Source organism: Theropithecus gelada, chromosome 20, assembly GCF_003255815.1.
Source record: "Theropithecus gelada isolate Dixy chromosome 20, Tgel_1.0, whole genome shotgun sequence".
NCBI lineage: Eukaryota > Metazoa > Chordata > Mammalia > Primates > Cercopithecidae > Theropithecus > Theropithecus gelada.
In genome coordinates, this window is record NC_037688.1 from 72,732,260 (window position 1) to 72,758,815 (window position 26,556).

A 26,556-nucleotide genomic window follows, 5' to 3' on the forward strand; every position below is an offset into this window, starting at 1 on the left:
AGAGTGTTGGAACAAGTCCTTGAGGAGACATCAACAGAAAGATGATGCAATGTGTGTGAGCTGGAAAGAGCAGCCGTCTTAACTCTAGAGAGTGTCTAGGAAGCTGTCTGTCTCAATCTGCCGACCACGTGCACATCTAATTTTCGCTTCCTTTCTGTTCTCTGGGGAACAAGACACACTTAGGTTTTATGTTTTTTCTGTAAAGAAAAAGTGATGTCCAGGGTGAAAAACTAAGGAATCTTGTTCTTCAACATCGAAGGTATATTGCAAGCATGATTTTGGAATTAAAAAGGAACAATGTTCACTTCATTTTCCTTTAGCATGTAGGGAGTTATTTTAGGATATCCTGTGTTTCCGGGCGCAAGTTTCTCTGTCCAGGACAGAAGGATTGATGTAGAGGACCTGGTGAATGGGGAAAAAAGAAGGCAGGAGGAGGAGCCCCCTGACCCCAGTTTGAATCCCAGTATTCAGAGAAATTCTTCTCCATACCTCTAAAATACTGTTGTGTTTGAGAAGAAGCATGGGGCAGTTGGAAAGTGTTGGGGCCTCCTCCACTGTCCCCTTTACTTCTTGTGCCTCCTTCACTCCTCCAGACCACTCTGAGGTTGTGCTTCTACCTACTCCACTTGTCTTAAAGCCCCAGGTGAACGTCTCACTGCACCACGCAGCAGTACCTTTCAGCCTTTGTCTTCCTGGACACTAGACACCTTTCACCCCTGCCTTTGTCTTCAAGCTCTCTATTCTGGTGGCTTGTAAGTTATTACATTCCCCAGCTTTCTCCTTGTACCTCTCCTATACTCCTCTGCCTCCTTTCCACACATACTTTCCTTCTTCTAGTCCATGCTTTCTAAGGTTCTTCTAACTCCGTATATATTAGGAGATGCCATCCACAGCTGTCAACAAGCACCACCCCCAGCAGATGGACAACTTCTAAATCTCAAGCCTCAGCCCTGACCCCTTTCTCATCTTCAGACGTGCATATCCAGCTTCTTGCTGGACTCCCTGCAGGGAGATTTCAAAAGCAGCTAACCCAAACCTGAATTCCATGTGCATTTCTCTGTCCCCCTACCTATACCCACTTCTACCCTTGCTCACTCATTCATTCAACATTTACAGAGTGGCTACTGTATGTCAGGTACAAGGCTAGCTGCTGGAGCCATAGTTGTGAGGAAGAAAGCAGGTTCCCTAACCTGTTCTTCACTTTTGTAAGTGACATCACCATTCACCTGGCAATCCTCCTTTACACCCCAATACCTCTGCCAATCTGATCCATGAGTTGCCAAGACCAATTGAGTGTGTCTTCTAAACATCTCTTGAACCTCTCTTTTCTGTATCTGTATTGCAGCAATCCTAGTTCAGGTCTTTCTCTCTTTTCTGGAGTTGCTTCAGTGAGATTGCTCTGGGCCTGCTTTTCTGCCTTCATTCATTCCCTCCTCTAAGTCCTTCTTCATACTCAAGCTCAAGTAGTCCTTCCAGAAGACAAAAACCTGCTCATGTCACACCGTTGCTAAAAAATGATCTCATTGGTTCTTCTCATCAACCCCAGAAAACATTAACTCCTTATCTCTTTTTTCACTCTCTTGCTGTGTCTCTCCATCCTTCCTCCTTTCCATGCTCTTTCTTCCTCCCTCTTTTTCTTCCTTTTTCCCTTTTTCTCTCACTTTCTTCTTGCCTGACTTTCTCCCTTTCATTCAATAATTATTTGAATGTCTTTAATCCAATCCCATAAATATAAGCATTGAGTTCCTCTCTTTGGCAGTCTCTGTCACATGTACTTGGGATCAATGAACAAACAAACAGACAAACAGAATATCCCTGATTTCATGGAGCTTATATTCTATCAAATAGGACATTGAACAGACAGAAAATGTTAACATGCATTGTAAGTGAATCATATGAGTTATATGGAATGTAAAGGTTACAGATACTATGGAGCCAGATCCAAAGGTGTTTCTCATTGTGAGCCAGACAGACAAGGACCTACCCTTGGGCCTTGCCTCTTCCCCTAGCCATACACTTCTCTGGCTCTTTTCTCTTTCTGTCTGCATATGTTTCTGTAGCACCAAGTTGCTGACATTCCCAGTGGGTGCCGTGTTCTTCAGTCTCTATATCTCTGAATACTGTCTTTGCACACTGTCCTCTCTGTACTCCCTCTCCAGAACTTTCCAGCCTGTGCCGGGTTGCCCTCCAATCACGAGGAGCTCAGGGGTTGCTGGGAACCCTATCACCCTCTTGCTGGGTTGGGTGGGTCCCCTTCCTCTGCATTCCCTTGGTGCCCTGAGTTTTCTTTGGCTACAACTCTCACTACTGGAGCATGCTGAGGGTGGGCTGAGCTCTGTGGCTCCATGACTTTTTCTCTGGGTGAGTCGTGGAGGCCATTGAACCCTCCCCACTTCCAGCCTTACTTTTTTCAGGTACAAAGTGGGAACAAGGAGAGCGTTCTGTTTGTTTCTCGTGGTTGCCACAAAGTTTTCAGCAAATATGAAATACCCAAGGGTGAGCGGTATCGTTGGGGGTGGGGAGGTCACTGGGCAGTGAGTGTCAGGGCTTCCCTGTCCTGTGAGCCCTGAGGAAGGAATCCCTTCTGTGTTCAACAACACTGGAGAAGACAAACTTACCTGAGGTTGAAGAACACATGGGTGACTCGGGCTCTCGCCTGCAGCCTGCTCTGAGTGTGACAGGAGCCAAGAAGACCTGGGGCTCAGCATGAACACAAATGGACCTCATTCGATTATGTTTTTCTCCTTTCAAATAGTAATTTGGAATTCTTTTCAGAGGCTGACATTCAATTTCTTTTTCTGTGTCACTTCGGAGAAAAAAAACAAACCAACATTTTTTTTCTGTTAAAATCTCTTCCTTTTCCACCCCTTGTTTATGCTCCTAATTCCTTTTGTGCTCAGAGTTTAATTGTAACGGTTGAACTCTGGTCACATTCAGTTCATCATCTTCTTTTGAGCTGCAGGTGGGTCTTGCACAGGCTGCCCGGCTTAGTACTTGCTGGAGAGAACAAAAAGATACTAGCTTTTTGACATGCACGCCTGTGCGTACATACACAAACACAAATGTGCCCTTGAGAATTTAGTGTTGCTCTGTTAAAGGGGCGGATGATATTCTGTGTTTGGTCTACTGATCTCCAAAGCTGTGAGAGATGAATAAATCGGATGCCCATAAGATGCTTAGTTACATAAGTTATAGGATGCTCTGTATTGTGTTAGCTTCAGTGAGGGAGTGATTTGCAAGCAGAATATTATGCTCCAGGAAAACAGTGCAGATTAGGTTGCTTAATCTCCTGGCATTAGTTCAGGGTGCATTCTTCTGCTGTGGATGCATTGCTTCCAGAGGAAGAAGCTGGTGATGGAAGAAACACTGCACTGGGGAAGGGTTGATTTTCAGGTGGTATCTGAATATATGGGAGAATGACTGGGTAAAGGAAAGGGAGCTCACAGGTTAAGCACTGATAAGGAGGAGAGGCACATGTTGCCAGTGGTGAAGAGCATGGGTTTTGGAATCCAGTAAAATTTAAATTGATTAGTTTTGACATTGGATATTAATAACACCTTCATGGGGTTTCATTAAAGATTAAATGAGATAATATGGAAGAAATGACTGGAATGCAATAAATAATCAGTAAACAGCTACTCTACATGAGCTCATCTGATCTATGAGGTTGGTGGAAATTGTTTTTCCCATTTTACAGCCTAAGACATGGAGGCTTAAAGGGGTTGAGCCAGTTTCTCAAGGCCACATGGGTAGCATGTGGAAGAACTGAGGTTTGAACTTAGATATGTCTTATTCCGGAATCTGTGTGTCTTCTGCACTAAGCCACCTCCCATGATTTGACTGGGACTCTGCTCCTGCAAAACAATTATAGCTGTCCTGTTTGCTACCTGCTTAGTAGCCTCGTTAGAGAAGGCTGTCATTATATCCTATTCAAGTTGTAGGGCTCTGCAAAGTGAGAGGGGTGAAAATGATGGTTGCAGAGCTTCCTGGGAGCTTTGGATACCTAGGAGGAGCAATAAGATGTGGGTCTCCAGGTACCAGTTGATGGGTGGTGACCTCCTCCCTCCTAGACCCTTAGTAGTTTGTTTTTTCTATCTTGGCCAGGGCCTCAAGTAGCCATGAGGTCCAAGGGCTCCCTGGGGGACCCCCTCACATCACCTGCAAGACTAAAGGTACCTAAGAAAAGCCTTTGCTGAGGATATGTAGCTGGGAGAGGAGAACACATAAAGGGGCTTGGGAGTGGGCTAGAGGTTCGGGGAGGGAAACAGTCTGTCCCTGTGCTCACGAGAGCCCTGAGTCAGCTCTGACAGCAGCAAGGACATGGGCTCTTTTTGGAATCAATTCCTTTCCTGGGTTTGGATAGATAGGGAGTCCACTTTGCCTGAATCTATTTGGTTCCCGAGTCCTAGAGAGCAAGTAGCAAGGGTTCAGACAGTGAAGAATGCCAGCCCAACCCATTTCAGAATTGTGTGTTACTTTTCTGCCTTCAGATTGTGAGAATTTGGGTAGCAATGGATCCTCACACTTCAGACACTCAGTTCTACCTCTGAGCCCCCTCATCTCACATCCCCCATTTATGCAGCTCTCACTTATACCCTGCCCTCTCTAACCCATCACTGTGCTACTAACTCAGCCACTCCCTTTCTCACTAGATGTTCATTTATTTCTTCAATCTCTTATACCCACAACTCATGTCACATCCATCCATCCATCCATCCATCCATCCATCCATCCATCCATCCGTCCATCCATCCATCTATTCATCTGTTCATCTGTCCATCCATCCATCCACTCACCCACCCACCTCTCCATCCATCTGTCCATCCATCTACCCATCCATCCATCTGTCCATCCATCTACCCATCCATCCATCCATCCACTCATCTGTCCATCCATCCATCCATCCATCCATCCATCTGTTCATTTTTCTGTTCCGTCATCCATCCATCTACCCTATCCATCTATCCACTCATCTGTCCATCTGCCCATCAATCCATTCATCCACCCACTCATCCATTAATCCACCCACCCATCCATCCACCTGTCCATCCATTTGTCCAATTTGTCCATCCTCCCGTCCCATCCCATCCATCCATCCATCCATCCGTCCATCCATCCAATCTGTCCGTCCATCCATCTGTCAATCCATTCACCTGCTTACTTATACCTTCATGAAATGTGTTCTGAGCTCCCCATGTAGTGGGAGCTGGGCTGGGTGCTATTACTGTACAGATGAATTAGCATTAATCTGGTTGCATGGAGACAGCTATTTAAATAGACACCTAAAATACCTGGTGACGATTGACAATAAAGACCTGGACAATGTGTTCTGGGAGCACTGTGGGGGTGGAGGGGAGAGAGGAGGCAGCAGCTGTTTCCTGTTTCCCCAGTGAGCTCCCACATTAGTCCCCTACCTTTCAGTTTATGGAACTTTTGCTCATCACTCTGTTATGGATGCCCCAGCTCCCCTCCAGGTAATTAGAAAACTGCCAGGTCCATTTTATAGATGAAAAAATGGAGGCTCAGGAAGTCCCAGCGACTTGCATACGTTTGTGAGCTGCAGCGCTGGCGTGCAGGCTTCCCTACACAGGGAACACCCTGGGGTCATTTTCTTTGCTTGACAGATGGCCATGGGCATCGTAGGACTGGTGCTTCCTTCTCTCTCTCTCTCTCTACTCTCCTCATTCCTGGGTGGCTTCAGTTCTCTCCCAGGAGTGAGGCGGTTCACCCCAGGGTGGCCCCTCTTCCTTCACTCCCACGCAGTGCATTCTGACTCAAAGCTGAAAGTGCTTTGCTGGATAAGATGATGGGGACTGACAGGGGTGACATACTTGTGACATGCTTGAAGGAAACACACAGTGGTGAGAATGTCAGACATCAGACACTATTTTATGTCATTGCCTAGTCCTCCCTGGGATGGACAGAGGTCACCTGGCACCAAGACCTCTGGGTCAGAACCGTCACTCTGAGAGATGCTTGCTGCATGATGTTGGACATGACATGTGACTTGACCTCTACAACTTTGCTGCTGAAAGCTTGGTCCATGGACTAGCGACAACCGATGCCACCTGGGAGCTTGCTTGCAATGCCCCAGCCCCCACCCACTGTGTTTTAACAAGATCCAAGGTGATTCTTACGTTCATTAGAGTTTGAGAAGTGCCTCTTTCTAAGCCTCAACTTCCTTAACTGTAGAATAGGAATAGAAATACCTTCCCTGAAACATTAGTGTGAAGATTAAATAAATGCACTTGAAGATCTCTGTGTGATCGACTGATTGTCCTGATTTGCCCAGGACTGAAAGGGTTCCTGAAAAGCGGAACATTCAGGTTTAAAGTTGGGATGGGTTGTCAACCTGCTTTCACCTCAGCGCTTGACACGCAATAAGAGTTCCTTTGCCATGGTGCTGCAGTTGTGGCGTTTAGGAGACGTGGATTTAGGATTTCCACAGGGAAACTGTTTGTATTTGCATTAGTGCTGTGCTGGTGGGTTGTAGTGTTTTGGGTTTTGTTGCTGTCATTGTGGTTGATTCTTTCTTGATTACAACAGCCACCATAATCACAGCTCTCATTAATGGAGCTCTCGGTATGTGCTCAGAGTAATACATGCATTATCCCATTCACAATAACCTCTTTAAAGTAGGGAATAAAATTCCCTCCATTTAAAAACAATGAGAAAATGGAACCTCAGAGCGAGTAAGGATTTTGTCCAAGGCCCAGACACCAGTAAGATAAAGAGCTGAGATTTGAACCCTCTATTTGGCACCAGTGTCTGTGCCTTTAATAACAGGAACATACAGACTCCCAAAGGGAGAAGAAGCAATTTCTTCTGAAACTTGAGCATTCAGAGCTGTTTGTAGACACTTCTTTGAGAACAGTGGGATATTTTCGAAACAGACATTTCGACTATAATGTTTACCACCAGGGCCTGCCCCAGCAAGTGTTATGGGAAAGCCCGAGACACTCCTTTTTATTCCAGAAGTAAAGCTGCTTCCTTCAGTTCAGCAGCAACGCCTCTATGTATGACAGCCGGAGACGAAAACTTAATGAACAGGACTGGTTTGCTTTTTCTCTTTGCTGGAACAGCTTAATGACAAGCGATTATTATTGGTGGCAACTTGTCATGTCTTAAGTCTGGGTCTTGGCAGTTGTGGCTGTCAGAGTCTTTGAGAAGAAACCAATCTCAGCACATATTAGAGAAAAACAAAAAACAATGAGGAAAGATGAAGAGCTCATGCAGGGAAAAGTGAGATTTGTGAAGAGAGGTGGGTGTCCCAGGAAAAAGAGAAGAATGGTGAAGAAAAAGAGAAGAATGGTAAGAAAAGGGAAAGATGATGAAGAGAGATGCACTACCCTGTAGTCTGAATTATTCTGATCCAAGTTCAGGAGCATGAGTTAAACATGTTACATTATTTTTTTTTTCCTAGCCAAAGTGGCATCAGTAATCTTTGATTGTAAGTGATAGAAAAGCTAATCAAATTGGCTTAAGCAAAATGAGATAATTAATTAGGACATGCAATTGACAACAAGGTCATTTGTCTTCAGGTGTAGCTTGAACAAGGTGTTCAACATGGACATCAGAACTTGGTAACTCTCCATCTTACAGCTTAAACTGTGGGTGTGATAGCTTTCTTATTAGGATGGTACATAGTGGTTGGGTAGCTGCCAGAAATTCTGGCTGAACATCCATCTAAGCTCAAGTCTAACAGTAAAAGTAGCTGTCTTTTCCTAGTCCCTTTCTTCATAAATCCAGGAAGTCACTCTGATTAGATCAGGTTAGGACCTGTTCCTACCCCCGAATTAATTACTGGCACTATGGGCCAATTGGCTTGACTGAGAGAGAGGAAAATGACAGTTCTCAGGGGAAATTCACTATTGCCAGTAAAGGAAGAAGAGATGCTCAGTGGTCAGAATAAAAAATACCTACCACGTGGCTTAGGGAGGCCCATGCTTCATGAGAAAAAAAAGAAATCTGAAGAAAATAGCTTCAGGGGCACAGAGAAGGCCAGTGGGCCAGTCACAGTTGGGACTTGCAAAATAAAGATGTTTCCTTGTGCTTAAGTTTATCAGCTCCTCAGACACCTGACCCCGGGGCCTCTGGTTCAGTAGAATTTCCCTCTGGCTTTGGTGGGAACCAGGCTTGCTTTCTGTGTGAGAATAGCTGGACCTAGCCCCAGACAATCTATAATTGCTAATGACCCTGTTTGGAAGCCTGGAGTCAGATGCTCACCTGCAGGTTGACAGAGCACCAGTGAAGCCAGGTTGGGCCTTTGCTGTGCCCTTGCATAACCATAAGGGTCTAAATCTCAGCGGGGCCTCCTTTTGGCCAGCCCTGCTAATGATCTAGAAAGCAGGACTGAGTTCAAGAGCAATGATCATTGTGTGGTCCTAATTGATGTACAGTATGTTGTGCTGTCCTAAATTAGCTGCAATAAGAATCAAGAAATACATTTCTCCATGCATTTGTATGTTCTTTCCTCTGGCATTGCAGACTTGATAGTGGGAAACTTGGCTCTGGGTGGTAAGCTGGGACAAGATCTGAAATTCCCAGGAAAACATGGAAGTTCTAGCCACAATATTTGAAGTTAGAGTACCAGTTGACTAAATGATATAGCAAACGAAAGATGCTGGCTGCATCTTTCAAGTCATAACCCAGCAAGTGTTATGGGAAAGCCTGAAACACTCCTTTTTATTCCAGAAATAAAGCTGCTTCCTTCACTTCTGTTCAGCAGCAACCCTTCTATGTATGACAGCCCCTCTACGTAAGTCAATGTAGGCTTACCTATTGGCACAGATTGGAATTCCAAAGGGAAGAACAGAGTTATCTTACACAAAATCCCCCAAATTCCAGATTTCTCCCAGGTTCCCTGTTGGGAGACACTGGTGGCACATTTAGCAGAGGAAGAGTTTGCAATACAGTTGACCTAGGAATTAGATACAGATGCCTTTAGCAGAGGAGTTGTTTGTAATACAGTTGACCTAGGAATTAGATACCGATGCCTTATCCTGAGCTACAGGGCGCTCATTGTGTGATGTGGCCTCTGCTTCCCATTCTAACTCATTTCTCACCCCTCTCTCTCTTGCTCCTTAAACTTCAGCTGTTCTGACTTTCCTTCTGTTCCCTGAACTTGGTGAGCCCTCACTTACCTTGGCATATGTGTCATCTTCTGCTGGAATGACTCTCCCTACTCTCATCTCACCCCTAATCTTTGCCTGGATGAATCCTTCTTCATATACTTTTGATCAGCTCCAATGTAGCAGATCAGATGACCTAGAGTGGGGCTCCTCTCTCAACCCCACTCCTGAACTGTGACATCATCTGATTTCCTTGAAATTATTCTATTTGTTTTTTTAATTCAAATTTTTAAAATTTGAGGTGAGTCTTACTCTGGGGTTGGCCAGACTGGTTTTGAACTCCCGGCCTCAAGGAATCCTCCTTCCTTGGTCTCTCAAAATACTGGGATTACAGGCATGAGCCACCATACCCGGCAATTGTTCTATTTATTGTTGTCCTTCTTTGTTTGTCTCCTCCCCTAAGAACGTAAAATTCATGGAATGGGGGGCCTTCACTTTGGTAACCTCCTTCCCTAGGTTCACTTTCCTGGAAAAAAACCTGGCACAGAGCTGGAGTTTGTTAAATTTGTTGAATGAATGAAAGACAATCCACAGATGAGTGTCTCTAGAGTGGTAGGTCTGGCAAGTCTCTTTAAGTACATAGAGCATGGGATCCTTTCCTGCCCACGGGCAGTCTTGCACTCTAGGGGGATGCTTGTGCCAGTTTCCTTCCCAAAAAAGTGGCCCAGTGGTCTGCAAGGTGCTGAGCGGGACTCAGGAGGGCATGGTGCCCTACCCTCAAGAATTCTCAGTCTGAAGGACATGCAAGATTCACACCTCTCCGCAACTAGGCAACCACATATGATCCAGATTAAAATCTTTAATGCAGGCATAATAATAAGCCATCTCACTGTATGCTATATAGAGCTACATATTGGGTATGCCCAAGAGAGATATTGGCTATGATGATGGTCGTGATGATGATGGTGAGAAGAAGGATGGATGTGATGATGATGGAGGATGATGATGACAGAGGAGGGAGGTGGGTAGTCATGGAGTAGTTATTTTCCAGTGGGACCGATTCAGCTTATGTGCACTTGAGAATGCTATCCATCTCAATCCTCAGGCTTACAAGGCTTATTTGATGCTTTTAATTTTCCCCTCACCCCTGGAAATTGAAATAAAATATGTTGAAATGCTCAAAACTGATACACTATGAGAGTAAAAGAAAGCACATCAGGGCTTACCAGGGCTCACAAGGGCAATCCTCAACAGGAGAATGCAAATTCCCCAGGAGTCTCTCTGGACTGTTGCTGGGTTACCTGCATTATTTTAGCAGACAACAGGAAAATAAGTTGTGGAAATGGGTGTGGGGTTGACAATACTGACCAATTAATTCTTTCATGCTACTTGGGGGTAAGCCTCCTGCCCCTCTCATCCTTCCCCAAGTACTTATCAGGCCCCTACTGTGTGTCAGACATTATACTAGGGTTTAAAGATTCTAACTTGAACACCTACTTCTCAACCATACTGCTGTTGAGAAAAGACAGAGGAAAAACTAATAAATCAGCTTTAAAGTTCAGATACTCAGGCCACAGAGATTCCATTTCAATCAGACTGGCATGGGGCACAATGCATAGGTTATTCTTTGATAACTCTCCAAGGGATTCAGATGTGCAGCCAGGAATGAGAGCCACTGATGTGAGCAAGGGAAAACTGGATGCATCTCATGATGACTGCCATCACCATGGGGCCATGTGGATCTCAGGGAAGTCACTTAACCTCTCATCCTGTGTCTTTAGGAGAAACGCCATCCATGAGGGTTATGCCACTTGCCTTATTTCTTGATTAGTTGGGATCAAAGAGATACTGGGTGTGGGTGGGCTTTGTAACCTTTATGAATGGGTAAATGGAATGTAAGTTGCTGTTAGGCTCTAGGAAACACCAGGGCTTGGTACCCATGGAGTCAGGTGTCACCCTGGGGACCCAGCGAGCTCTGGAACATTCTGGAGCAGGATTGAATGCTCCAGACCTGATTGAATGAGACCTCAGTTATGATGGGACTAAAACACAGAGTTTAGAGCAGACACCCAGAATCCCACACCCTTCTGCCTCCCTCGCTCTGTGTTTAAAACAGTTTGTTCTGTCTTCCGCAGAGCAGTGAGCATGGGGAGAGAAGTGCTTTTGCTTCAAAATCAAAGTGGGTGTATGAAATCTGTTCCTCTCCCCTGGCTGCACATTCTAAGGAAGCTGAGTGCCAGAGGTGGTCAGAGGCTGATATGTAGAATCCGAAAAGTACAGGCTGAGCCGTGGCAGGAGGAGGTAAGTGCAGGAGAGGTGGCCTCTACCATCAAGGCAGGGAGTGGAAAGGACGTTCAGGGGCTTCAGGCGATTTGGCGTATTGGACGCCAGGCCCTGGGAGTGTGGCCAGATTCCCCATCATGTCCTACCAGTCCATAAAATCACCTTAGAAAATCCCAAAGCTAAATGTGAGCCTCTTCATTGTTTTGCTATGCTATTATATTTTGCAAATAGGCCCTTGCTTCTGTCCCTCCGAGGGGTAGATGATGCTTTTGGTCCACGGTGGTTTTTGGGTTGAAGTTTAAGATGCCAGTAGAAATGAGAGTGGTACAGGGTAACTGCATGATGCCCAGGAAGGACATTAGGGATGGTTTCTCTCCAATCCAGCATGGATTCATTGCTGTACGGAAAGGCAGTTTTTTCTTTGCATTATGCAGGCTCCTTGGGCTCAGAATAAATGAGCTGGTTTGCATGGGGTGGTGGGGATTTGAAACTAGCATGTCAGTGGACCTGGAGAGACCAGTTCCTGAAATAGGATGAGGACCCTCTTAGGTTTCTGACGATGTCTGTGTGATCTGTAGGACCAAGGATGTGGAGACAAGTACCCAAACTGTCAAAGTCAGGCATGGATAGATGAGTCTCCCACTTCTACCATTTCATCCCATTCTCACAGCAGCCCCAAGCGATGGAGGGGTCATTATTCCTGTCTTATAGGGAAAGAGACTCAGACCCAGAAAGATTAAGCACTTTCCCAAAGCCACAGGGCTGGCTAGGTTAGCCACAGTCCCTCAAAAGCAGGACTTGAACTCAGGTTCAATAGACCCTACAGCTCATGATATTTCAACTATAAAGCTGATACACATAGACGGGTAGGCTAGGGAGTCTAAACTTAACATGGCAGGCCTCTGGGAGCTATTGGTGACTACAGAGTAGGGCAGTGGCATGGTTAAAGGGATGCTTTAAGAGTTTCAACGAGGCAGCTCTGAACAGGTTGAGTTGTTGAGATGCTCCAAGTCCAGAGTGTGGATTACCTCTTGGAAAAGATAGCATAATCTCCTGATGTGAAATATTTGCTGAGTACTTCATACGTGATGGGCACTACACTGGGTGCTTTGCTACAAGGGAATCATTTAATCCCTACAACTCAATGAGAAAGCACCATTATTGGCAACAGCAGAGTGCAGAGATAAAAAGCTGGAGACCCTGAGGGCAGGCAAACCTGATTTCTACCTGTATGATTTTCTACCTGAAAAATCAGCCTATTTCTGGGTCTTTTTTCATTTGTAAAATGGGCATACTACTAGTGCCAACTTAGTAAGGTGGTTGGGGGTGGCATTAAATGAGATAGTACCTAGAAAGTAAGGAGCAATGTGACTCTCATAGACTAAGTATTTCTAGCATGTTTTACTATGGTCATTATCACCATAGCCACACCCATTTTATAGGTGAGAAAACTGAGACTTAGAAAGGCTGAGTGGTTTTATCCCCCCCTACCCAAAGCCACATAATGAGGATTGGAGCTGGGTAGTCTGACCCCAGAGGTTCTAGTATTCTCCATTCTGGGGAGAGGCTGCGAATGGGGATCAGCATAGTGAGTAATGGGAGAGATTCAGCTTGGGCTGAAATTTGGCATGACAGGGAGTGGGTACAGCACAAAGCAAGGGTTTTTGCACATACTCTTTCACAGATGGCCTGTGCCGAGCTGGCTCTGGGCCGATTAACTGCTGTCCCTATAATTATCTTTCTCCTGAGGAAGTTCACAGTGCAGCCATGCCCTCCTCTACGTGTGGAGAACCAGATAAGATGCGTGTGCTTACAGCTCTACTCTGTGCACAAACCTTTGCATGGATACCCTGGTCATGTCTAGCTCAGAGTACATAGAGCAAGGGTGTTGGAGGATCCCACATTCCATCACCATCTGGCATGTCTGACCTTCACCTCTCCACCAATACCAATCTTCCCAAGGAATTGTCTCATAGACCCTTTTTGTTGGGTTCCAGTGGTGCCTTTAAGGTGTGTCCTGTTAAGAGCTTTCTCTGTTCCTTGTGTACTCAGTGCAAGATGCCGATCCACTGCCTTTTGCAGTCAGAAGGTAGCTCTGGTGACTGGCTTCCTTTGAGGCATCATTTCCATGGGAGTTATCACATTTCTTTGGTAATTTAGAACATTTTTGCCCCATCCCAAGAGGCGTCTCACAGCGTGTGAGGTTGGTGAATATAATTGCCTTTAGACTCTACTTCTGTGTTGCCTTCTGTTGGTGGTTTCTTTATGTTGTTGCCCTATTTTGACATTTAATGAAGTTCTTTGGACAACTGCTGAGGTTTATAGGTCTTCTATATTCTCCTCTTTATCAACAAATGACACATTGAGATATAGGTGGGTATTGGATGGTTGGGTAATTCCTCAGGGTAGGAAGGTGTAGGTGATGATGTTGAAAGTTTCATTTTGTTTTGGTCACAATATTCAGAATCCACACAAAATACAATCTCAGTTACTGAATTCTCCTTCTTTCCATTTCTGGTCTTAACCAAGGACATTCCTCTTAGGCTTCATTCACATATTCATTCCCTTGTCATCCATTTATGGTTGTGCCAAGACTTCTGCCAGGTTCTGGGGACATAAAGATGAAAACGACAAAAATCTCTGCCCTTGAGGAGCTCACAGTCTTGTTGAGATGTGATTTAAAATGGTTAATCAATTCAAGAATATTAGATTTCTGTAAAAGCTACTGTAGGGAAAACAATAATTATCCAAAGTCTTTAAATCTATTACCCACTTTAATTGATTTAATTAGGTAAAATTCATAGAACTGTAATGTTGGAAGGGGCCCAGAAGACGTTTATTCTTGTTTCTTTTCTCTGCCTTCAGGCCACACTTCACTCAAATTATCCCCCAAACCCATGCATTTCAGAAAAGAGCAGTATTTCGAAGAACTATAGCTTTTGGCCCGTTCTGATAAAACTTTTAGTGAGCACCCACAGGGAAAGCGATGTAAGCTTGTTGAAAGAATTGACATGCACAGCTACAAAGTATTGTTCTGAAAAACGTGAATGGAACATCCACCCTTCACACACACACACACACACACACACACACACATACACACTCTTGCAGTGGAATCCCCATAAGTTACCCTGTTGAGATTGTGTTCAATACACATGGTAAATACAGAATGCAAAATAAAAACATGACTGTAATATGATGAGGACCCTTTGATAATTTTTTCAGTTACCTGAAGGAAATACGTCTGAGCACTTGTCAAATCCTGTTTTGCTCCAACACAGAGGCATACTTTCTGTTCTGTTTAGTTGGCATTTTTGCACCATGTCCACAAGTCAACAATGTGATTTAAGCATCTGTTCCATACAGATCTTCAGTGATCCCAGGAAGGCTGTGGTTGAGTGTCAGAAAGGGGGCAGGATGTAGAGTCATGGCACCGAGGTACGGATGCCTACTTGCCGTGTGACCGTTTTGAGCCTCATTTTCCCTGCCAACAATACCAGCTTTGTAGGATCACTGTGGGGATTTGACGAGTTAGGGGGTATGAAGGCAGCTTGTATATTGTACCACTGTATGCATCACCTGCCTTTTCTAAATGGAAATTTGTTCTCATGATCGTAGATTGGTGGAGATGTTAGGGCTAATAGAGGCCCTTTAACACAACATAAGTTACCATGCCACTTTCTAGGGTGAGAACATTCAGCGACTCTCCCTTATCCTCTGAATAGAGTCTAACTCTCTGGACATAGCTCCTCAGGCCCTGTGTACTGGGGTTTCTGCCAAGCTCTTCAACATCATATCGTACCCTTCCTTTGGGCGCCATGATGTATTCATCTACAGCTTCTGAAATAGTTGTAGTGCATCCTTGGGATTCCTCTGACTGTAACATCCATGCACTTCTCCTCTTCCTCACCTGGATGTTCCTTCAGCACTTCATATGCATCTTTTAGCCCTTAGTTCATGGAAGTTGTCTTCCACTTAATTCTTATTAAGAACGCTTAATAAGGTGTTCAATAAATGTTTGTTGATTGAAAAGGTAGATGTCCACATGGTATTTATGATACTGTATTACGTGGGAGCTGTACGTTCAAGTGACAGAAACCCTACTCAAACTGCTTACATGAACATAGAAACGTACTGGTTTCTGTAACCAAGGGGTCCAGGAGAAATGACTTCAGACTTGGTAGACTCTAGGGGCTGCAAATATATCGTTAGAAAACTGTCTGTCTTTGTTGATGCTGTTTTGTATCCGTGGCTTGATTTTTCCAGTCATGAGCCGGGGTGGGGGTCAGATAGAGTTTGTTCTGTTAGAACCATATAGACTCAAAGGAGGAGGGGGCAGGATGAACTAGAGGAAAATAAGAAGAATAGATGATAAACAAACAATAATAACAGACATCCTTCCAGGACCTGGCTATAAGCTCCTGAGTACAGCGGCTTCTTTCCTCTCTGTATTTGCAGGATCTGTTCTGGAGTCTGGCATATAGTAGATGCTCAGGAATATCTGCAAATGATTGATGTGTGATTTACTTTCCTTACTTCTAGGATGCAGTTTCGTGCTTCTGTATAAACCACCTCCTGCCTCATCCTTTGTTTTACTTTCTTTTCACTGGCAGGATCCGACGTCTACCTTCTTCCAGTTTGGAGCATCCATCCAGCAGCAAGCCACGGTCATGCTGAAGATCATGCAGGATTATGACTGGCATGTCTTCTCCCTGGTGACCACCATCTTCCCTGGCTACAGGGACTTCATCAGCTTCGTCAAGACCACGGTGGACAACAGCTTTGTGGGCTGGGACATGCAGAATGTGATCACACTGGACACTTCCTTTGAGGATGCAAAGACACAAGTCCAGTTGAAGAAGATCCACTCTTCTGTCATCTTGCTCTACTGTTCCAAAGACGAGGCTGTCCTCATTCTGAGTGAGGCGCGTTCCCTTGGCCTCACCGGGTATGATTTCTTCTGGATTGTCCCCAGCTTGGTCTCTGGGAACACGGAGCTCATCCCCAAAGAGTTTCCATCGGGACTTATTTCCGTCTCCTACGATGACTGGGACTACACCCTGGAGGCGAGAGTGAGGGACGGCATTGGCATCCTAACCACTGCTGCATCTTCTATGCTGGAGAAGTTCTCCTACATCCCCGAGGCCAAGGCCAGCTGCTACGGGCAGATGGAGAGACCAGAGATCCCGATGCACACCTTGCACCCGTAAGAAAGGGCTTGTTGTCTCCCAAAGAGTGATGAGAGTTTTGCTGTTGTCATTGTTTGCTCACTTACATACTCATTGTTGGAAATATGCACTGAAAATGCATGATGTTGTGTGTTTACTTATGGGATTTTTATTTTGCTCTCCTCTCTTTCTCTCATCTCCTTTGTAAGATGAGTCGCATCAAACTTTGTTTCCTACAACTTACCTTTTTTTTCTACTCAACAATATATCTTGGAAACTTACACCTGGGATCGATCGATCTGTCTGTCTGTCTATAGCTATATCTCAAGTGTATCTATATTTTTTGTAACTCATAAACATTTGAACCCAGACAAGTCTAACTTCAGAGCCCACATCACATTCTTCAATATGGTATCGTGGTGTCATGATTTAGTTATCTGATCTGCATAATGATAGAAATTTAGGAGTTAATTTTCTTTTATTTAAAAAAATTTTGTGGGTACATAGTAGGTGTATATATTTATGGGGTACATGAGATGTTTTGCCACAGGCGTGCAGTGTGAAATAAGCACACCATGGAGAATGGGGTGTCCATCCCCTAAGCATTTAGCCTTTCAGTTACAAACAATTCAATTATATTCTTTAAGTTATGTTAAAATATACAAGTAATTTATTATTGACTATAGTCACCCAATTATGCTATCATATAGCAGGTCTTATTCATTCTTTCTATTTTTTTTTTTTTTACCCTATTAGTCATCCCCACCTCCCGCCCCAACTCACAATACAAAAATGTGTTTATTTATAGGATAAGTGAAGTATTTTGGTAGAGGCATACAATGTTTGATAATCACATCAGGGTAAATGGGGTTTTCATCACCTCAAGGATTCATCATTTGTGTTATAAACATTTAATTTAGGGATTTTGTCAGATTATTTTCCTATTAGAAGCTAAACAGCAGTGATCATCTTTATACATGTCTATGCACATGTGCAAGTTTTTTTCTAGGGTTGATTCTAAGATACAGGATTTTTGGGTCCTAATTCATGTGCATTTTTAAATGGAGGCATCTATTGCCAAATTGTCCTGCAAAGTAACAACACCAATTTATAGTCACACCAACAGTTTGTGAAACCACCCGGTTTCCCACGTCCTCACCAACATGTTATGCTTTGGGGAAACTTTCCACACTAGTGCTCCTGGTCTCTGTTTGATTTTGCATTTGATTTTTTTCCCTTCTTATATTCTAAGTACTTTTGTAGGTCATTGGAAATCTTGGCAAACGTTACTCGCAGAACTGCATTCTATTCCATTATATGAATGTATCATAATTTATTTACTCCCATCTTGGCGAACATTTAAGTTAAATTTTAGGTTTCTAAAAAGTGTCATTGTTCCTTGTGGCCCATCATTATGGTTAAGCTGTTGAGATTTAGAATGATCCCTCCTATCCCCATTTTGCATGGTTCTGCCTGATGTTCACAGATTTAATTCATGCTTTATTCCTCAGATAATGAGCGTTGTAGAGCTCTGATTAAGGGCCTCAACTCTGGAGTTAGACTTGTCTGGGTTCAAAGCTTGTCTTGTCCACTTTCTATATCACTTGCACAATCATTTTACTTTTCTGGGCCTCAGGTGTTTATTGCAAAGTGATGATAATAGCACCTAATTTCTAGGTAGCTGTTCTCAGGCCTCAGCAGGCATCAGAATCTCTGGGAGGACTTGTTAAGACACAAATTACTGGACCTCAATCTCAGAGTTTCTAATGTAATAGAAAATCTGGTGTGAGCCCCAAGAATTTGCAATTTCTTTCAAGTTTTGGGGTGATGCTGATGTTCGTGGTCTAGGGGCTGTGCTTTGAGAACCAATGTTCTAGAGATTGTTGTATTCATTGAGGTACTGCATGAAAAGTACTGTTTAGCACAGTATTTACCACCTAGTAATATTAAATAACTTCCAGAGCGATCAATGAAGTTTTTGGTCATCAGAAATTGTAGTCAGCAGGCTGGGTGTGGTAGCTCATGCCTGTAATCCTAGCACTTTGGGAGGCCAAGGTGGGTAGATCACTGGAGGCCAGGAGTTCAAGATCAGCCTGGCCAACATGGTGAAACCCTGTCTATACTAAAAATACAAATGTTAGCCAGATGGTGGTGGAGCATGCCTGTGATCCCAGCTACTCAGGAGGCTGAGGCAGGAGAATCACTTGAACCCAAGAGCGAGAGGCAGAGGTTGCAGTGAGCTGAGATCGCGCCACTGCACTTCATCCTGGGTGACAGAGTGAGATTCCATTTCAAAAAAAAATAATTAAAAAAAGGAATTACAGTCAACAAACCACGTTGGTTTATTGCCAGCAGGGTACTATGTCACTCTGAAATATTTGTGGAAGGTTTTAGGACTTTGAATCTGCTACAGTTCAGAGACTATCTCTGAACTGTGGCTGGAGGGGTGTGTGTGTGTGTGTGTGTGTGTGTGTGTGTGTGTGTGTGTGTGTGTGTGTTGAAGTAGACAGAATATACTTCTTTACAATTAACGTAAATCTGAAAAAAAAAAGAACCTTGAATTGAGAAATCATGCTCCTTTGACATTTCTCTGTCCTCTGTCCTTTTTTACTCTCTTTAGTAATCCTGTTTCTACACTGCCACTTTCAGCGTTTAAAATAATTGTCCAGATATCAGGAAGGAACTCAGATAAATCAGCGTGAGACATGGGAGTCTCTTACAGAGGCAGGATTGCTGCCAGCCCAAAGACATAAGCGAGGCTAATGAATTCTCACTCCCATAATAAGATGTGCCCTGCAGCTGGAATATTCAGAAATGTATAATTTTGATGGAAACATAACTCAATTTTACGGCAATATATATTATATTGAAATATAATATATACAGGAAAAGGAATTCTAGAAGGATAATTGGTAAGACATTTAGATCCCTTTCCAGTGACCACCCTGGATTCTATTCTTTTTTAAAAAAGAATGGAATTTTTCTGCTGCTGTGAAATGCTGTTGCGCTATTTCCCGAAGTTATGCCTTTAAATGCAGCAATTTTGTAAATGGTATTTCAGTCCCAGAGAAGCAGTGCATCAAGTGTGGTAAGTCGCCATCCAGTGCTTGGTGTTTAATGAAACATCTCTCCATGCATGCAGGGTTGGTGGTGTCCACCCAGTGTGTAAGTTTGGATAATGCATAAGTAGTCTCTCCTTCCCATACTCTCCCACAGTCCCTGATGCCCACCCCAGGGAACAGTGGAAACCTGCCAGGCTGCCCTTGACAGGGAGCTGGAGAAAGCCCAAAGAAGGCATTAAAAAAAAAAAGGATTAAGGGGTTTGTGTTTGTGTGTGTGTGTGTGTATACACATATATATGTGTGTGTATATATATATATATATGTTTTGTTTTGTTTTTGAGACAGAGTCTCACTCTGTCTCCCAGACTGGAGGGCAGTGGCAGTGGCTCACTACAAACTCCTCCTCCTGGATTAAGCAATTCTCCCACCCTGCCTCCTAAGTAGCTGGAACTACAAGCACACACGACCACATCTGGCTAATTTTTGTATTTTCAGTAGAGATGAGGTTTCACCATGTTGGCCAGGCTGGTCTCAAACTTGTGACCTCAGGTGATCCACCCACCTTGGCCTCCCAAACTGCTGGAATTACAGGCATGAGCCACTGCGCCCGGCCAAGGTACTATATTCTTCTATTCTCCATCTATCATTGCTTCCAACCAACAGACTCTGTGCTAGCCCCTGGGATACATAGATGAATTAAGATATAATTTCTCTCCTCAAACACAATACAGTCTGATCAAGGTGGGGGATATTTGTCTAAAGACAAACTTAGGTAATAAGAATTCTTTTTTTAATATTGAAAAAAGAATAGTACAGAAAACTACAGAATCTGATAAAATACCCAACTCAATATTCATCATAGAGAACAAAGTTAAGGATGCCAAAGGTTAATGTTTGTTTCAACATTTTAAAAGAAATAAAACACTAATGATAATGTAGAAGTTCTGATTATATCTGTTTCCCTGTCCCAGTTTTGTCCTCTTCTCTCCATAGAAGGGAAAACATGTACATGGATTTGGATGTAAACCAAATTCATCATCATGTTTTCGTACTTTCAATGCACATATATGTGTAACCATATTCCCAATGCATACTTCTGTCTAACGTACACAAATGGTGTCTAATGTATTAGAACTTCATTTACCTCAACGTTGTTTTCAAAATCCTTCTATGAAGATAATTAATTGCATTTATTTTATTGATGATATTCTGTTGTATAAATGTTCCATCTTTAATAATTCCTCTTTGATGGACATTTAGGTTTTTTTATAGTAAGATATTTTTCAGTCTGGATTGCTGAAAGCAGAGAACAGACCTATCTGTAGCCTGAGTTAGATCTATTAGCTTGTTCAATAGAAGCCCAGGACTCTCGAGTTAGGAGTTCCTCACTTCAAGCTTAAAAGTTACATTTGCAGCTGGATTAAGGTCTTATTCTGCAAAGCATCTGGTAAACAAATAGCTCTCACTATTCCTCCTATGTAGTAGGGAGGTTGCAAATAGCTCCAGAAGTTCAGATGAGGTCATACCTGATGTCTTTGTGGTAAGTTACTGAGGGGATCTGGGATCCAGCTTTGACTGGCTGAGAACAAAGTCATGGGGCCAGCTAGACATGCCACTTGGTGGTCATCATGGACTTTATTTATAATCTCATGCAAAGAACTGGTGCAGTTAGGATATTGAAACATTGATTTATTGCTCATGGGCTGGGCGTGGTACCAGGGTCTGCTTGCAAGGGAAGATATGTTCACGACCTTACCACCAACCTGTTTCTGTACATAGAGTTTCAGGGGGGAAAAAAAAAGTACAGGAAAGGGGGACATTTTCTTCATGTTTAATATTCCTGATTTTACAGAAGACACTTTGAAAAGAGCAGTCAGCATTTTCCAAAGTTCAAAAATAGCTCAGCCATGTTATATAACCTCCTCCTTGCTACTGCAAAGTTATTAAACATCTGTTCCTTCACCAAGCACAGAGCATGTCACAGGTAACTCCCAAAATTGTGAAGGTAAACCATGACCTGTTTGGCCAGTGGAATCCCAGTTGTTGTGTCCAGTTCCATTACAAGAATCTGTCCAGTTCATGAGTGGCCAGGGCTCCGTGGGAGGCAGTGTGGCATCATGGTTAAGAGCCTGAGCACTGGGGCCAGGCTGCGTGGGTTCGAACCTGATCTGTACTTTTTTAGACTTAGGACTTTGGGTGAGTCACTGAACTCCTCCACGTCTGCTCCCTCAGGTGTAATATGGGGATAAGAAAAGCATTTGCATCTTAGACCAGTGTGTGGCGCATGCAAAAGCAGTCTGTAAATGGTTACTACTGTGGATGAAACTTGTAGATCTAAAGTTATTAGGCCGGGCATGGTAGCTCACACCTGTAATCCCAGCACTTTGAGAGGCTGAGGCAGGCAGATCACTTGAGGTCAGGAGTTGGAGACCAGTCAGTCCAACACATGGTGTGAAACCCTGTCTCTACTAAAAAAAAATACAAACATTATCTGGACGTGGTGGTGCACACCTGTAGTCCCAGCTACTTGGGAAGCTGAGGCAGAAGAAGCACTTGAACCTGGGAGGTGGAGGTTGCAGTGAGCCGAGATCATGTCACTGCATTCCAGCCTGGGTGACAGAGCAAGACTCAGTCTCTCAAAAAAAAAAATGAAGTTATGAGTGAAGCAAGTGTCTCTTCATGCCACAGCCCATGATATTACCATTCGTTCATTCAAAAAATTTATTTGATGTCTTCTATATGCTAGGCACCAATTATTTGTAGTTGGAGAGACACAAAAAGGCCTTCATGTGATTATTGGGCAGGGCAGGGCTGTCATTCGTCTATTGTTTGCTCTGAGGTTTGGTGGCCAGTGGAATATTCCATAGTAGAGGCCCAGCCTCCCAAGTTGGAGGTATGGGAGAAAGAAAAATGTCCTTATGCTAAAGCACAGCACCTAACAAGAGGAGTAGGATCTGAATGACTCAATGCTCTGTGATTATTTTGAAGCTTCTTTTTGGTAGCTTTTATTTATTTCCTCTGGTGCTTAAAGCTCTAGTCATTAATGCCTATTTGGGGCTTGGTTCAAGCATGAAGACCCAGGTGAAATTCATATCACATTTTAGCCTGTGGTTTTATGGAATGCAAAGCATTAAGTTTGTGCTGTGAGTGCTGTGTTTGTGTATGTCTACAAGTGTTTTTGCACACATATATCTGCATGGGTATGTGTATACACACGTGTGCGCATGTTTACAAGCATTTTTGGTGCATGTGTGTGTCTTTCTCTCTGCATGTGTATATGTGTTTCTTCTTCCACAAAGGAGGGGACACATGTTATACTTATTGAAGAGGAGATCATAGAGGGGAGAGGGTGGATGTTTTTCAGACCAAAACCCTCTTATCAAAGGATTACCATGGGAGAAATATGGCCATTGGGAAGAGGGCAGTGTGGCATCAAGAGAAGTTCATGGGCTAGGTAGTATGACAGACTTGACTATGAATTTACCATATATTTACCAGGTATAAGTTATAACAACCAGGTATAAGTTATTAAAACAGGAGTTTTCCTAAAGTAAGATAGACATATCTTCTTATTGTAGCATCTTAAAGTATATACATTTAGCATAGTGCCTGGCATGGAGTAGGCATTTTACAAATAACAGGTCAGTGTTATAATTTTCTTTTTCTTATTGTGGCCATCACCACCATTATTATTATAACTTTACACTTGTTATGCTGCAAGCTCTGCATAAGCTAGGAAAGCAAGCAATGGAAGTGCATTTCAATTCTCGTCTTTAATTACTGAATTACAACTGTATGTTCTGTGGTTTCCATTTAAGTTAGGGAAGTAGGAGATGGATAAGTTACTGCACTGGAAATCAAGTAGCAGAGCTCGAGTAGATCTATAGCACAAATGAGGGAGCAAAAAAAGTCTTATCCCAGGAGAATTATGAATTAGTATTAAAGGGAAGTTATTTGGCCTTCATTGATGACACCTGGCTTGACCATTTATGTGTTTTGAATTGACTTCTTGATTTATGAAGTCAGGCTTTGGCTTTAAAAACCAACAACATTGTAAATTATTTCCCCCGCAGGAAGGGAAATAGAAGGAAGATATATATGTGAGAAAGCATTTTATTCATGTCTAAGTTATATTGATACTACTTTAAATCTTCATTTCTAAAATAACATAGGAAAAAATTCTTGGTTTAATGACCCATTAAGAGACTAAACCTGGTCGACGTATTTTTATTTAATAATTAGAATGATCACTGTTGGTTTTTTGTAATGCCAATAAAAGTGCCTGCTCAGTTAATTCTCTGAGCTTGACCAGAGTTAAAACTTCCCTAGGTGAATGTGATTAACTCTTTGCAAATATTTATCTGTGGGATCACCATATGCTCAACAAACACTTCTCACAGTGAGATCAGGCACCTCAGAGGCCAAGCTGTCCTGTGGGCCTTTGCTGTGCATCTGATTGGGACTCTGAACTCAGAATTGTGAAAAACGGTTAACCGAGTTCAAAGTAAATCAACAAGAGATATGAGGTGAGAGAATCCAGAGGAAGACAAAGCACATTTCCCAAGCCTATGTGACTTTGTGGAATGTGGATTTAGACAGTGCTGTGTTCAAAACCCTCTTATTATCTGGGTTATTCTGGGAGAGTTCCTTAACTTCTTTGAGCCTCCATTTCCTTGATTGTAAACAGAGAAAATTCCGAGAATAGGGAGGATGATGACACAAAATACAGGTATTATACTTAGTTAAGCATCTAGGATATAGTTGGCACTCTACAGGTGTTAATTCTCCTCCTTCCCTGGACTAGAGGCACAGCTTGATCTAGTCCTGGTGGACCCGTGAGAGCGGGCTGAGCTTGCTGGGGGTTCAGCCTGAGCACTAAGTCAACAGCCTCTCTTCGGCATCATCTCTGTTTGTGGCATCTCTCCTGGAACACAGCCCTCCCTTTTATGGCTAGAAGTCAAAAGAACCGTATGCCAGCCCTGCAATGCAAGTCAATCATTTCCAGTTGGCATCCGATGAATAGCTCGACAAATGGTGGAAACCTGATGCTGGCAGCTTGGGCGGACCAGAAGTTGGCCGTGCCATTACCTTGAGGGAAAGGTGGTTTGGGTTGCTTTGGGGTCACACATAAAGCACAAATATTTTTCAAATTTGCCTTAAGCCAAATGTAAGTCTTAGGATTTTGGAACCAGCATGCCCAACAAAAAGACACATTGATCTGTTTCCTCCAGGGTTGAATACTAGAGAAGTTTTCATTTTGAAATTTTGTAATTTAGTGACATGTGCTAATTATTTGCTGCAACTCTTTTTTGTGAAAACACAAAGCAAATTAAAGCCCCATCTCTATTTCTCTGGTGCCTTCTGACAGAGTGTATGTTGGGGCTGGGAGGCTTTAATGTGTAGAAACATAGGCTGATTGGGAGACCATGGCATAGGTCTAGGAAAGAGGAAGTGGTGACTTGGATTACAGTAATAGCTGTGGATTCAGAGAGAAATGGGCAGGCTTAATGCATATTTGGGGTATAAAATTGACAAGACTTGACAGACGAATATGAGGTGTTAAAAGAGCTATAATAATAATTTTTCTCTTGTATAGCCGAGTAGATGGTGGTGTCTTTTACTAAACAGAAGAAATGAGGAAAGAAATGTTGGGGAACAGAGTCAGGGACATCCAATTTTAGACATGTTAAATTAGACATACTTTTGAGATATTCAAGTGGAAATCTCAAGTGGGCAATTAGAAGAGTGAGTACAAACCGAAAATGCAATACACAGGATTTGAGCTTATTGATGGCAGTCAAAGCCCTACGACTGGGCAAGGTCTTACAGGGGAGAATGATGACTCAGGAGGGCCTGGGTTTAAACCATGAGGAACTTTAACATTAATTGGTAAATAATCCTCCAAAGGGAAGGAGAATGTTGGAGAGAAAGAGTTAGGCTGTAAATTCCAGGTGCTCTTCCCACATGGAAACTCTGTTCCCAATGTTGATTTTGTTTTGATGCCTGGTGGGCATCTGCACAGTGTTTGTTCCATGATAAACATCATAGTAGGTCCTGTAAGCCTTCCAAAAATGTGTAATCTATGGCTATGGCGAATATATCTGGGTTTGGTGCGTCCTTGCAGAGTTAATCATACCAGCAGTTTTATTTAATCAGTACATTGAGAAAGTATATACATATATGTGTGTGTGTGTGTGTGTGTGTGTGTGTGTGTGTGTGTGTGTGTGTATGTATATATTTTTTTAGATGGAGTCTCACTCTGTCACCCAGGCTGGAGTGCAATGCTGCTATCTTGGCTCACTGCAATCTCTGCCTCCCGGGTTCAAGTGATTCTCCCACCTCAGCCTCCCGAGTAGCTGAGATTACAGCCACCCACCACCACACCTGGCTAATTTTTGTATTTTTGTAGAGACGGAGTTTCACCGTGTTGGCCAGGTCCTAATCTCCTGACCTCAGGTGATCTGCCCGCCTCAGCCTCCCAGCGTGCTGGGATTACAGGAGTGAGCCACCGCACCTGGCTGAAAGTAAAATTGATTACATGATGAATTGCCTGGCAAATCATCCCAGCAGTGAGCCCTTTGAGTTTTGAGAAATGAATATTATACTGGGCTTGAGACATGACTCAGATAGCAAGTCAAGTTTTGGTTCTGGAGAGATAAGGAAGTGATGAAGCTTTGGGTCTGGATGGATGAGGAGGTGATGGTTGGTGGAACATTGGGTCTGGAGAGATAAGAAGGTAATGGAACTTTAGGTCTGGACAGATGAGGAGGTGATGGGGCTTTGAGTCTGGACAGATGAAGAGGTGATGGAACTTTAGGTCTGGACAGGTGAGAAGGTGATAAGGCTTTGAGTCTGGACAGATGAGAAGGTGATGGAGCTTTAGGTCTGGACAGATGAGGAGGTAATGGAGCTTTAGGTCTGGACAGGTGAGGAGGTGATGGAGCTTTGAGTCTGGAGAGATGAGGAGGGGAT

At 43.4% G+C, this 26,556-nt stretch overlaps 1 protein-coding gene across 4 annotated transcripts in view; it reads left to right on the top strand.

Annotated features, from left to right (window-relative positions):
- Window positions 1–26,556, top strand: part of GRIN2A (glutamate ionotropic receptor NMDA type subunit 2A) — a 432,458-nt gene that overhangs the window by 228,749 nt on the left and 177,153 nt on the right. For all 4 annotated transcript variants that reach the window (XM_025371387.1, XM_025371386.1, XM_025371388.1 and 1 more), the window contains one exon: window positions 15,968–16,560. In XM_025371387.1, the coding sequence (XP_025227172.1) occupies window positions 15,968–16,560 (593 nt within the window). The remainder of the gene's footprint in view (window positions 1–15,967; window positions 16,561–26,556) is intronic.